Source organism: Phasianus colchicus, chromosome Z (assembly GCF_987193195.1).
Source record: "Phasianus colchicus chromosome Z, bPhaCol1.hap1.1, whole genome shotgun sequence".
Taxonomy (NCBI): domain Eukaryota; kingdom Metazoa; phylum Chordata; class Aves; order Galliformes; family Phasianidae; genus Phasianus; species Phasianus colchicus.
The window spans coordinates 38,708,090-38,722,118 of record NC_143476.1 but is presented as its reverse complement, the minus strand read 5'-3'; the positions used below and the strand labels follow the sequence as shown (position 1 = coordinate 38,722,118).

At 42.4% G+C, this 14,029-nt stretch overlaps 1 protein-coding gene across 1 annotated transcript in view; it reads right to left on the bottom strand.

The window, feature by feature from the left end:
• TEK (TEK receptor tyrosine kinase) overlaps positions 1–13,349 on the bottom strand; it is a 44,648-nt gene extending 31,299 nt beyond the window's left edge. Inside the window, exon 1 of the mRNA XM_031602360.2 lies at positions 13,105–13,349. Coding sequence (XP_031458220.1) covers positions 13,105–13,156 — 52 coding nt within the window. The 5' untranslated portion in view covers positions 13,157–13,349. The remainder of the gene's footprint in view (positions 1–13,104) is intronic.
• Between the last annotated feature and the right edge of the window lie 680 nt (positions 13,350–14,029).

The following is a 14,029-nucleotide window of genomic DNA, read 5'->3' as shown; positions in this document are numbered from 1 at the left end:
TGTCCTTGACATGGATTTAATATGTATGAATTGACATGAGGTGGATATGTCTTTAGATTTAGTAGTTAGCAATATTTTGAACACTTGGAATATTTTTTCAGTTATTGTATGTGTTAGGATTAGTGTTTCCATAGCTATTCACATGTTAACCTCTCAATGGACTTACAGACAGCAGCAGGAACCATGGCACTCGAAGAACAAGTCTGTGGCAGAAACAGACCAATTTTTTTTGGAGTCTCATATTAATCAACAGGAATACAAGTTTATTTTACAAACAGAAACACTAGAAATAGATGGAGCTGAAAGTTCTTTCACAATGGTCATTATGATCTGTATCTGTCACAGGATGCTACAGATTTAGTTGTTCAAATGTGTGTGGTAGCAGGGAAACACTCCTATAGTCAACTCTGCAACTAATAAGCATTTCCCTTCATTTTTGAAATCTACGGTAAGGAGAAGGGAAAATAACATTTGTTTCTTCTAGCTGAAGCAGGAAGAATAATTGATTATTTTATTCATCACTTCTATATAATTTTCCTGCTTTGGATACAAGCATCCTTTGTACTTTACAGACAGACCCAATATTTAGAGCCGTTCTACTTCCAAAGCTTTCTGTCACTGAAAGAAATGAGTGCAGCCCAGGATACAGGGGGCCAGAAGGTCTGTGTGCTTGCTGCAGTCTGCATGCACCCTGCTGGGAGAATGCCTGTCCCTGCTCCCCACGCTGGGGATGGAGGTGTCATGACAACTTAGTGACTTCACTACATCCAGCCCAGTGCTGTGCCAGGCCAGGTAGTTCGTGGTCACACCATAAGGAAACAAAACCTTGTGGAGGGGATGCAGCAGGCCTTACAGTAAGTACCGCATAAAGGTGGAGGTCAGTGAAGTCAGTTCATCCTGTTGCCACGGAAGTACATCCTCCCCATATACTCTGCCCTGGTGAAGTCATGTTTAGAATACTGTGTACAGCTCTGGGCTCTCCAATTCAAAAAAGACAGAGATTTCCTCAAAGGAGTCCAGCAAAGAGTCACAAAGATGATGAATGGCCTGGAGCATCTCCTGTATAAAGGAAGACAGAGCAACCTGGGTCTGTCTGTTCAGCCTAGAGTGACAGGCAGAGTGGGGAGCTGATAAATGTTTATAGATATCTAAAGAGAGGTGGGAGGCAAAGCAATGAGGCCAAGCTCTTCTTGGTGGTGCATAGTGATAGGACAAGGAGCAATGGCCTAAAAGTTGAACACAGGCAGTTCCATACTAACATGCACAAGAACTTCTTTATGAGGCCGATAGCGCACTGGGACAGGTTGCCCAGAGAGGTTGTGGAGTCTCCTTCTGTGGAGATATTCAAGATCCGTCTGGATGTCAACCTATTGTAAGGTACCTGCTCTAGCAGGGGTGTTGGACTCGACGATCTCTTGAGATCCCCTCCAATCCCTGCAATTCCATGATTCTGTGGTCCTTTGATAAAATTAAAGATCTAGGTAATAGAAGTGAGGCCAGACATGCATTCATTTATAGAGCTTTTATTGTGGTTCTTTAACTGAGGAGTGATTGTACTCTCACTCAGCTATAGGCAGATGTAATTCAAAAACTACCAGCCTTGAAGACTAACAGCTTGGGATATGACCCATGACTTCATGTACCAGGTAGAGTTATGCTTAAAATCATAAACTGCAAGATGCTGATTTCATGAAACTCAGAATGAAACCTGAATCCATACTCCATGACTTGCTTTAAGATCAGGCAGGGTACTACCAGTTCAAACTGAGCTGAGGTAGAAATTTGGCATTTCTACCTGGCATAGAGCAGGGCATAGAGCTGCAACTGCCTTCCCAATATAGAGAAATGCTCCCAAACTGCTGGAGTCCCTCAGGAAATACTGCACATTCTGGGCTACAGTTTCATTTCTCTGTTTCCAGTGTTTTTCCGTCCCTCAATTTCCAACGCACAGAATCAAAGGGATTGGAAGGGTCCTCTGGAGATTGTCCAGTCCAGCCCCTAATAAAGCAAGTTCCTACTGCATGTTACATGGGAAAGTGTCCAGATTGAAAGGTGAAAATAGTAACTCTTCTTTCTCTATATCTCAGTCTCTCAAAATGCTGAGAAAAAGTGGCAGGAGAAATCTGAGTTTTGAGGTCTAGTATTTGTGTTACCTTGGGTCCCTGTATACGATATAGCAAAGAAATATCATATTAGATTCAGGGCATTTGCTGCATAATTATCTTTTTCTCTGCAGTGATACAAATTGTGTAAATCAAGGTATAGAACAACTGTGTCACAGGCCTATTGCTCATCTATACACATGATTATTCCAGAGGAATATGAACCCAGCCACCAGTGGATGGATAGTCTTCTGATGAATTGTCTAAGCAGAGGTGTCCTGTCATATCAGACACTGCAGAGCAACTCAAACACATGCATGACACTGACAGCACAAGGCAGATTTTCTAGAGTTTTCTCCAGAAGACTCTTCTGTGACTAAAAGGGTGTAAGCATAAGCAGTGACTTACTTCATTCCCCAGACACAAGCTATAGTTTCACCGCTGAGGTACGTTGCAAGCAGAAATTAAAATATATCCAGGTGAGTTTTGCACTAAGAAAAAGTTAGGCTTCAATGTATCTCAAAAACCAGCTCTCTAGCAGTAAGTCTAACTGAGGTTGTTTCACTTGTGAACTCAAGGACCTGGCAGGACTGGCCCTTTGAAGATAGCTACAGGCCTCAGAGATGACAGGAAGGCTTTCTTTGTCTCCACCGGGAATTAGTGACTATGGAAAAACAAAACAACTAATCAGAAATGTGTAAAATCTACATGTGCTTTATGCTTTGTGCTTCCTACAGCATACCTTCTTGGCAATGCATCTTGGGCTAACACAGCTGTCCTTGCTGAGTGAGAATGAATTTTCATTACCTGGTGGTGCAAAACAGGCAGGTCCCACCCTTGGTATTAATGAAGACTTTGAACATGCAAGGACCAATTAAGGACAACAGGATTTGACTCTTTGAGAAAAGTACAACAAATAGAGACAGGAAACAGCCTGTCCCTGTATAAGTGACAATACTCTGTGTTTCCTTGGAAAAGTCCTTTGACTCCTGCCACAGTCCTTGAGGGACTGACCTTGTCAGGAAGGCAATTTGCTGTGTGTGCAATTAGATTTGCAGAAAAGAGAAGAAGGCTGATGTTGAAAATGGGAGAGGATTCACTGCCTGATATTTCTGACACACGCTCATTGCTGCACAGGGCTTTGTGTCCTCCTGGCAATGAGAAAATGGCATCCTCTAAACAGCATCCTCTAAAGCAGTAAGTTTAAATCTGTACAGCAAAACACTTGCAGGCAAACCTTCTGGCCCACCCTGAACTACAGGACTGTGATCTTGCTTGTATTAAACATTATTTGGCAGGTTGAGCTGACCAAAGGCCATTTATTCAGTCAGTCACCATATTTTCAGTGGTGTGTTGCACCAGTAAAATTCAGTTCAGAAGGGCAGAAGAAACACTTCTGAGAAATTCCTGGAACACATCCCATGCTCAAAGAACAAGACAATCTGTAAAAGTTTGAATTATCACTTCCTCAGATCAGAATTGGTGCTGGAAAATTCATCTGGAAACAGCATTGGGCAATCTCTAGGTGAGACAGCTTATTGCAGATCAATGCAGACAACAAGAACTGTGAGAATGGAAAAGTGTTAGGTTTTGTCCTTGCATCTCAGAAATTTGCTGCCTAAATATTTTGTGATCTATACTTAGCACTTGTCTGATCCCCAAAAAATTATGGAAAGGTTCAAGACAATTGCTGTCTAACATGATGCCTTTACAAATTTCCCTCTTAACTGGGAAATGGTTTAATTCCATGACGTGGCTCATAATCCTCCACCACAGCAAGAGTAGTCTCCATCATGATAAAGGATAATAATAAACCACTGCCCCCAAACAAGTATTTATTAACCAGCCCATATTTCCAGAGTTCATTAAGAATGTAGAATTCTGAGTGATTGTTTTAGCTGTTAATTAAAGCTAAGTAGTGGTGGAAAGAAAAAGTAGTTTAGCTATTACAGTATTTCGTTTCCTTACATTTAGAGAGCTTTACTGTTAACTGCTTGACTGACTATAGGATGGAAGTCCTTCCCTTTGCATCTGGAGTATAACAAAGGAAAAATAAGAGCTGTGGTAGGAAATGAGTGGAGACATTAATTCTTTCAGAGTATTACTTAAATAAAAGGGGATGTGAGGGCGGGAAGGAGGAAGGTTTTATTCAGTAAATTTCATCCCTTTCTTCATCAGATTTAGTGAGAAGAAAGAAATGTGATATAGTTTGAACTGCCTGCTAAGAGCTACCCAAAAATGTGAGTATAAACCAAACAGTGCTGTAGTGCAATCTGTGCTTGGGGTTTTGTGTTAAACTGAGAGCAAAACAGTTTCTTACTTTCATTATAATACTAACCACATAACTTAATTTTTTTGAGATTGGAATGTGAAATTTCTGTGGAAATGTATATCACAGACTGTCAAGTCACCAGCCCTCCTCTCTTTCATGTCTCCTACAAAAAAAAAAAGAAAAAAAAGCACTTCCTCTATTTGAATGAATGCAGTTTTGTTTTAGAGCAAACCTAAACTGCAAAATCCTTTGCAGCTAAGATTTCTCACCCTATCTTGTTTTGTACTTGGCTGTTCATTGGTACTCTCCTTGGTTTTATTTTTCTGTATAAAGTACACATCAAACTAAAATAATGTAATTAATCTATTTGGGAATACAAATGGAAATAATTTAGCAATATTACTGAAAAAAATGTAGTGTTCAATTAACTGCTAATGAAGAACTGAATAAATTACATTGAAATTTATTAACTAATTCACCAATTTGGAAGATAATCAGGATTGAAATAATGCACTGAAATATGAAGAAAAAGAAAAAAAGAAAAAGGAGAGTGCTCCTTATGCTATATTAAAGCTAGCCAGAAACTATCCCAAAGCATTAGTTCTTTTGGGATGATTTTCATGTGGAAAATAGAAAACAAACCACACCAGTATCTAGCAATCTTTTTTTTTTTTTTTTTTTTTCTTTTTCTTTTTCTTTTTCTTTTTCTTTTTCTTTTTCTTTTTCTTTTTCTTTTCCTTTTCCTTTTCCTTTTCCTTTTTTTCTTTTCAGTGCACTCAGTATTTTTCTTATAAATCTTGGTTATTTTTTTTCACTATCTGAAAAAGCAAACAATCTGGGGGCATGGGTGGATTTGAAATAATATATTCACTTCATGAACTCAGTACTCTCTTGATATCCTGGAAACAACTTCTGAAATGCAAAGACTGCAGCAGATGGAGTAACTCCTCACTGTGAGTCAAATTCTCCTCTGACAACTCTGTCCTCAACAGGAAAACAGTGCTGAGACTATTGTTAGCCCAAACAGATTAAGTGCATCTGCACCAGGATTAAGTGAAGCAGCAGCAGGGTAAAAAAGAGATGCAGAAATGATGCTGAAAAACAGCTCATAAAAGACCAAAAAATGAAGTTTGCCAGTAATAATCTTTGTTGTCTGTGGAATCAATCCTATTGGATGTCCGTGGATGCTAACAGGAGGCTCTGGAATGGTTTATAGCTCAATCAATACAACTCTTTCTTAGCAACAGGGCATTATTTTGGGAGTAAAGACACTGTGAAGTGAAAAAAGAGACGAGAAACTAGTGACAGAACATCATTTTGCTACTTACTCGTAGTGGGAAGACGTGAGTACAAGTGTAAGAAATACAACTGCCTGCCAAAACTACTGAAGCTCATGTTTTCTTATGGGCCCTTGGGTGCATCTGGAGAAGATGAAGGAAATGCAACTTCCCTCTTGTAAGGGGAAGCAAAATCATTTCCTCTACATTCCATTTATTTCATAACCTATCAGAGTAATCTTTTAAGATGAAAGTGATAATGAAAGGCTGGTGCAACTGAGTTTGCTGTTCCCAAGTTCAGAGTGCCTAAATGTCTGTGTGTAGAGTAACTTAAGCACAGAAAGAAGTAAGAGCTGTCTAATGACTTCTCCTTAGAGATGGTTTGCCATAAGCAATTTAAGCAGGGAAAAAAAAAAAAAAAAGTGCCAGCAGGGACTGCTTGAGCAACTAGTTGACAATGTGCTAGGTAATGCTGAAAAAGGATGAAGAATGTGGGAAAAGTGGGGCAGAGCGAGCCTGCAGCTCAGCTAAATCTAGCTGGATTTGCAGCCAGCCAAATATGGGTACTACTACCACGAAAGTACTTGCAGGCAAGAATCAATTTGTCCAAAACAGCAACAGTTGTTTTTTGAGGCTGCTGTACATACAGAGCATGTATGTGGTTTGTGTGAATGCAGGCAGATGACATATGCAAAACAACATATGCAATCAATTCATCTTCACAGCATGAACAGAGCATATAGCATGCAAAAAATTCACAGTGTCTAGAAGTGTCTCTGGGCTTTGGCTGCTGGATATGAATACTCTCTTCTTGTATAGTAGTGTACCCTCAGGCTGCTGCTTACTGATTTTTCTATGTAGGGAATTTTGCTGGTGTTAAGTACAGTTTGTGATTCAGGAGGCTAACAGTGCTGTGCAGTGGCAGGTCAGGAATGAACAGCTCGAAAATTACACAGGAGAAAATCATCAGCCATATCAGCCAGAAGTGTGTTTGGAACTGCAAACTTAGAGAAACTTCTTGTGCTCCAAAATGGGAAATTAACCATGCCATCTCATCGGTCAGGCTGATGTGACACAGAAAGTATAAAAGTAACAGACAAGCAAAAATTGGCTTTGAAGTAAGAAGGTTGAAGTGCATTACTCTTGAATAATGGGTATATGTCTTTCAAAGATCCTTTCAAAATTTAGAAAATATCTGTTATTCTTGAGCCTAAAAGTTCTTGTTTTTCCCAGTGGTGAGTTAGAAAATGAATTCTGTTGGGGGTTTGTTGCTACTTTATGATATGACACTTAACATTACTAGTTCATGTTCTTAGTCTGCACGTTATCTGGACAGTCCTCAGATCTACACCCTAGAGAAACAATCAGCATTTAAAACTCGTCACAGGAGAGCCTCCATTTCAGACATACGCTATTTTCTTTCTGTGAGTCTCCTGCAGTGGAACAGTGTGCTCAGTAAGATCTTCCCACTGGCACAGGGCAGCTCCTTCAGAGAATATCGTCTGCTGAAGCTTCTTTAAAAACTTTTAATTTTCACCCCTTGGGTTCCAAGTGTGTCACACAAAAACAGCAGAAGGGGCTTGCAAGGAATTCTCCCAGAAGCAGGTCTTCTGGGAAGGGCAGCTCTGCATGGGAAAAGACTCAGCATCCTCCCTAGTGAGCTTAGTAATACATCACAGAATCACAGAATCACAGAATTGCCAGGGTTGGAAGGGACCTCAAGGATCATGAATCTCCAACCCCCCTGCCACATGCAGGGCCACCACCATTCCACCTAATGCTAGACCAGACTGCCCAGGGCCCCATCCAATCTGGCTTTGAACACCTCCAGGGACGGGGCATCCACAACCTCCCTGGGCAGCCTGTTCCAGTACCTCACCACTCTCTCCGTAAAGAATTTCCCCCTGACATCCAACCTAAATCTCCCTTCCCTCAGCTTAAAACCATTTCCCCTTGTCCTGCTGTCACTCACCCTTTCAAAGAGTTGATTCCCCTCCTCTTTGTAGGCTCCCTTTATGTACTGAAAGGCTGCAATGAGGTCACCCCGCAGCCTTCTTTTCTCCAGGCTGAACAAGCCCAGCTCCCTCAGCCTGTCCTCATAGGGGAGGTGCTCCAGTCCCCTGATCATCTTTGTGGCCCTCCTCTGGACCCTCTCCAACAGCTCCCTGTCTTTCTTGTACTGGGGGCTCCAGACCTGGACGCAGTATTCCAGATGGGGCCTCACAAGAGCAGAGTAGAGGGGAACAATCACCTCTCTGTCCCTGCTGGCCACCCCTCTTCTGATGGAGCCCAGGATCCCATTTGCCTTACGAGCTGCAAGGGCACACTGCTGGCTCATGTTAAGTTTTTCGTCTACCAAGACCCCCAGGTCCTTCTCCACAGGGCTGCTCTCAAGGACCTCTCCTTCCAGTCTGTAGGGATGCCTGGGATTCCTCCGGCCCAAGTGCAAAACTCTGCACTTTGCAGTGTTGAACCTCATCAGGTTCACCCGGGCCCACCTTTCTAGCCTCTCGAGGTCCCTCTGAATGGCATCCCGTCCTTCAACTGTGTCAACCACACCACTCAGCTTGGTGTCGTCAGCAAACTTGCTGAGGGTGCACTCAATTCCGTCATCAATGTCATTGATAAAGATGTTAAAGAGCACCGGTCCCAAGACAGACCCCTGGGGGACGCCGCTCGTTATCAGCCTCCACCTGGACATAGAGCCATTGATGATCACCCTCTGTCTGCGGCCTTTCAACCAGTTTCTTATCCATCGAGTGGTCCACCCATCAAATCCACATCCCTCCAGTTTGGAGATAAGGATGTGGTGGGGGACCATGTCAAAGGCCTTGCTCAAGTCCAGGTAAATGACATCGGTCGCCTTTCCCTTGTCCACCGATGCCGTCACTCCATCATAAAAGGCCACCAGATTGGTCAAGCATGACCTTCCTCTGGTGAAGCCGTGCTGGCTGTCACGGATCACACGCCCTTTCCTCATGTGATCAAGCATGTCATCCAGGATGATCTGTTCCATGATCTTCCCAGGCACAGAGGTGAGACTCACCGGCCTGTAGTTCCCGGGGTCCTCCTTGCTCCCTTTCTTGTAAATGGGAGTGACGTGACCCTTCCTCCAGTCATCCGGGACCACACCAGACAGCCACGACTTCTCAAATATGATGGAGAGCGGCTAAATACATGGTATGTGCTCCTCCATGTAACATATTCCCTTGCATCATGGTGAGAGCTGGCCGTGGAGCTGTACATCCATCTCACAGAAGTGGTGGATGCATCCATTTTTGGTATATTTGTTCTGTGCCTACACAACAACCTCCCCACCACAATAACTGCTGTGGAGTCTGTGTTAAAGAGACAGGCCTGGGACAAGCAGACTCAAGCGTGTGTGATCAATAACAGAGCAGGTTTCCCATACAAGGAGTTCTCAATGTGGACATATGAAGGACCAGCTCTACAGTCAGCATTCTCCACCAAAATCCTTTCAGATTAAATTTACATAAGATCAATCATCTCAACAAAATATTTCAGATTTTTTTTCCAGAAGTGAAATTACAGCAAAAAAGTAATCTACCCAACCAACTTAATTATGATATCCAAACAATCTAATATATATCTGTATAAACTGTATCTAAAGCAATGGCACACATTAACAGATGTGGATGTTGGGTGATTTCATTTCATCCTTTTAGAAGCTATTCCTAGTGTCTGCTGCAATGCCTCTCCATTCCTGTTTGCTCCCAGCTGCTTGGAAGGCCTTTGGGCACACAGGCTTGCTGAGAGATACCCTGCCTCTCCTTGGGGCTGAACCAGGCACATACTGAAAGCAAACTCTAAGGATAAAAAGAAACAATGGAAGAGAATCAGCACCCTTTCATGAGTTCACATAGAGGAGGTGCACAGGGCTGCCTGAAGTTGTTTTTGGCTTCTAGATTCAAAATCAGGGGGCAGTAATAATGGTCACTGCTTGACTACTGTCAGCAATCTCAAGAAGAAAGATCAGCTCTGCTTTCTCCCAAGATTTAGATGCACTCATTTTGCAATCAATGACAATCTTAGTGGACCTGTGCTGAGATAAAAGGTGTCAGCAGGTCATAGAGGTTCATTAGTAATACATGTGACAGAACAATCACTTCTGGAGTCAGTGACGGCTCTATCTCAGCAAGAGTCTAAATTCTGTCTAAACTTTAGGCTCCTGAAAAAGACAACAGGGTCCTCTGCATAAATGATATAAGTGGCAGGCAGGTGCAGTTCCTGGATCTTACAAATCAAATACATTTAAGGAGTGAAAACCCTTTCTCACTTTCTCCTGCAATTCACCTTAGAATTCTAATTTCACATTAGAAAATGTTTGATCATTTTGGTGACTGAAATATCCGGCATCAATCTAATATCTACTCAGAGTAATTTTAAAATTCCTGAGATAAAAATTTCAGATGTAGTTTGTGTCCATTAAGCTGTCAGAGGCTCAGAAAGACAGCACTGTGAGTCTGTGGTCAAAGTTCAGGTGCTTTTTCATTCTGACAGCAGCACGTCCAAAGATACACAAACCTGATCCTTCTTTTAACTATGGGAAATTCTTTACTGTGATTGTGGTGAGGTGCTGGAACAGGCTGCCCAGACAGGTTGTGAATGCCCCATCCTGGGAGGTGTTCAAGGTCAGGTTGGATGGAGCCCTCGACAAACTGGTCTAGTGTTAAATGGGGAGGTTGGTGGCCCCATCTGTGGCAGGGGGGTTGGAGATTCATGATCCTTGAGGTCCTTTCCAACCTGGGCCATTCTGTGATTCTGTGATCACAAACATTTGGAGAAAGAGTACAATAATGTGCACAAGAGAAAATGTAGGTTTTCTATAGGTTAAGTCAAGCTTCAGAAAGAAGAAATAAATCTTGAAACACAACTGTTAGGACTTTCTATTCTGCAACCAGAAATTACCATCTCTTTGTAGTTCTGAAGAGCTTACACCATCATAATTGTGCTTGTGTGAATTTGGTAATGTATGTTCAAAGCTGCTTTATTTTCTAAACATGTAAGTGAATCATATAATAATGACATTTATAATTATATGTATAATTTTCACAATTACACCTACTAATCCCAAGGAAAGCTCAGCCACCTATAGGGATTATATACAGTTCACATCAAGTTCTACTGCACTGTTAGTTTCACTACTATCCTTTAAAAGACTAATGTAACCTTTTTAGTCTTTACTATATATGGATTCTGAATCAAAACTACCCCCAAAATAAGAAATCCAGTATTTTTAGCAACCTTCTGGATTTAATGTTATTGGTATTGTAGAGCTGTAGCACTGAAGATTCTTTCTCCATTTGAGAACAGAGAGATTTGACAAGCCAGAAATATTCAGTGAAATGTGCTTGAAAATCATTCTGACTATTGCTGATTTCTACAGACCTCTTACCAGAGGAGGCCATCTTGCTAAAGCAGCACTCACACAACATTGGTTTTGACAGCCAGCATGCTGCAAGAAGCTGACAGCAAACATCCAGACCATCTGAGGATGTGGTCAGCAAGCAAGAGACAAACTGTGATATTTGTTCCTTGCTGTGGAATTGGTAGGCCTGCTATAGGAAAGTGTGCTGTGGAATAGGTGAGCACTTCTGTGGTGTGCACTCAGCAGAAGCTGCACTGCGGGTACTGGGAAGCGGGTACTGAATATCACCATCCAAATCAAGACTTCGGCTCTGTCTGCTAATAGGGTAACTCTATTAAAGTTAGGACATAAATCAAAGGCCATTCCTTGCAGCCGGAGCCTCACAAAGGCAGGCCCAGGGCAGCCCACACTGCTGGGAGAAGGCCGCAGCACCTCTGCTGCTGGGGAGCGTCTGCCCGCCTTCCTGAGCTCCGCCTGTGGTATCTGGAGGAAAGCGGGTTCTCATTGTCGTCCTGCACTCGCCCCAGGAAACATGATATCATTCTCAAACAAAAGCGGGAAAGCTGACAGATCTATTGAGATAGGTGTGGCTGTGATACACACCTAACCCGGACAGCCCCTGTGGAAAAGGCTGCGCCAGGTGGCTCGTCGTGCCCTGCACTTTGCACTGCCCATTTGCACTGCTGATCTGCATAGCCAAATTTTTGCTTTTCCCATGGTCATGACTTCATGAAAATTACTTGCTCTCTATAACAAGGAGGAAAAAGGGAAATAACTGGGTGAATTGGGCTTTCTTTCCCTCTCCATCCATAATGGCAGCAGCACCAGTGCTGCCTGAGCCTCCTGAGGCTGTGGCTGTGCTTGGATCAGTGTGCAGCTAAGCAGTCATGAAACTTCAGCTGGAGAATAGGAATTAGCAAAAAATACGCAGCCTACTGCAGCAATGGCTAAAGAAGAATACTCACAAACTTGCATTCAACAGATTTTAAGTACTTAATTTTTTTGCCTGTATTTATCTATCCTCAGTGCCGAAGTAATTAAAAATTCAGTGACATCTCAAATAAACTAGTTCATAATGTCACTGAGCTAGTAAGATAATGCTAGTTGTGAAAGTTTGAAACTACAAAGTGAGTTACACTACAGTGAGGACTTCTGCCTTTTCATGCTACTTTCTGGTTTTCAGTGCAGCTCAATATGCTGTTTTACAGCATCTTACTTTTTTACTTGGAGATGGACTAGAAGGACCTATGTATCTTTACATCTTAAGGAGTGAGCTCAGAGCTATTGTAGTTCTGTTTTGCAGATTTTCCCTTGCAGATTTCCTTGAAGAAACTCTCTAGAGTATCAAAATATGGGTGGAGATAGTAAGGCTTAAAAGTTGAGCAACTGGCAGCAGCTCAGGAAGGGGCAGGCTTCCTCAGGACTTTGTCTTTGATGGCTTCAGCAACAAATCTCTAACACTACTGTTCCAGGTTCTACAAGCAAGATTTGCTTTAGTGTAATTTTACTGTATACCTTTCTGCATATGTCTCTTGTGATGAGCTGCTGATTTGATAGTTAATCATATTTGCTGATAACACTGAATTGTTCTTCAGTTGCACTTAAAGTGCTATTGATTGGTCTTATATCATGTGGGTATTTCCAGCCTTTTTGTCCACTGACTTCCATCTAAGTTCCAGCTGCAGAATCTTGACCGAAGCTTGTCTAAAATCTAACACTGGAATACCTAAAAGTGCCAACATTTCCTGCTGCACAGCCACAAAGAAAGAAACAGAAAGAGTCAACATCTAGTTTGCAGTGTGAGTGTGTGCATCAACAAGTGACTTCAGTGTTTAGGAAGAGACAGCAGCAGATTGTGAATACAGAACACACTCCCTGATACCTTGCTTCCAGCCCTCCTCCCCTTGCCTGCTGAGGGAACAACTCACAGAGATAAGTGATCACACTGGAGCAGACATGGGTAATTAATCAATAAAGTGATTCCCAGGGTGAGGAGTGGGGAGCTGTGTTGGGAAGCAAGAAGGGCGTGACAGGTCAGCTGTAGATATTAAAGCAAACGCTTACCTGAAATAATCAGGCTGAATCCATAGAGAACCAGAGGTGCCAGAGGGTCCATGCTTTCCAAAATATATCCATCCAGTTCTTACAGCAGCTCATGGAGTATCCTTCCCCTGGTCAAAATTTTACCAGTGGTTCCCCTCCGGCATGCTGGGCTGCAGCGTGTTTACAAGACACGGGCAAGGAACTGCAGCAACAGAGCAGGCTGGAACATTCTCATTGCTGTCTGAGTACAGGGAGTTTAAGTTCCTTTTTCCTGTTTCCTTTGTAGATTAGGATGGGAAAGGCAGGATCTTAAAGGCATTTTTTATATCAGCGGGACTACAGGGCAGTGCAAGCCCTGTCCATCCAGCAATACATCAAAACAGTTATCAGGAGCTGCTGCAGGAGCAGAGGACAGCTGCTGGTTGCAGCCAGCAAAACAGGAACAGTGATGGCATCCTCCGGCAGGCGAGTAGCATCCCAGCACTCAGTAATAAAGCATGAAGCAAACCCTAACAAAGCAACCAGTTGAATCCAGCACAGACCAATGCCAGCCCCAGTCCAGCCAACTACTCCTTTACTTGGTGTGCTTTATTGGAAAATATTTTTCTCTGCATCTGACTATTGGAAACAGACTGAAAACTTGTCACAGTAATAAATCATAACCAGAGTTTTTATGACTTCAGCAAATGCCACTTCACTCTGGGAGGGCCTCAAAACTCAGAAGTAAACATGAAGAAAAATACAAAATAAAACCACAAAAGCTGAGTAGAATTAATGAAATACATGGAAAGGCAGCACTCAGATAAATTAATTTAATTTCAAATAAATGGCAATCATATTCACCAGCTGACTAAGTATAACCCATGACAATGGAGAATTTGAAATCCCTGTGACTTTGCCAAGATGCTAACACTCAGAATGACTTTTACACAAGTATGGAAAAAAA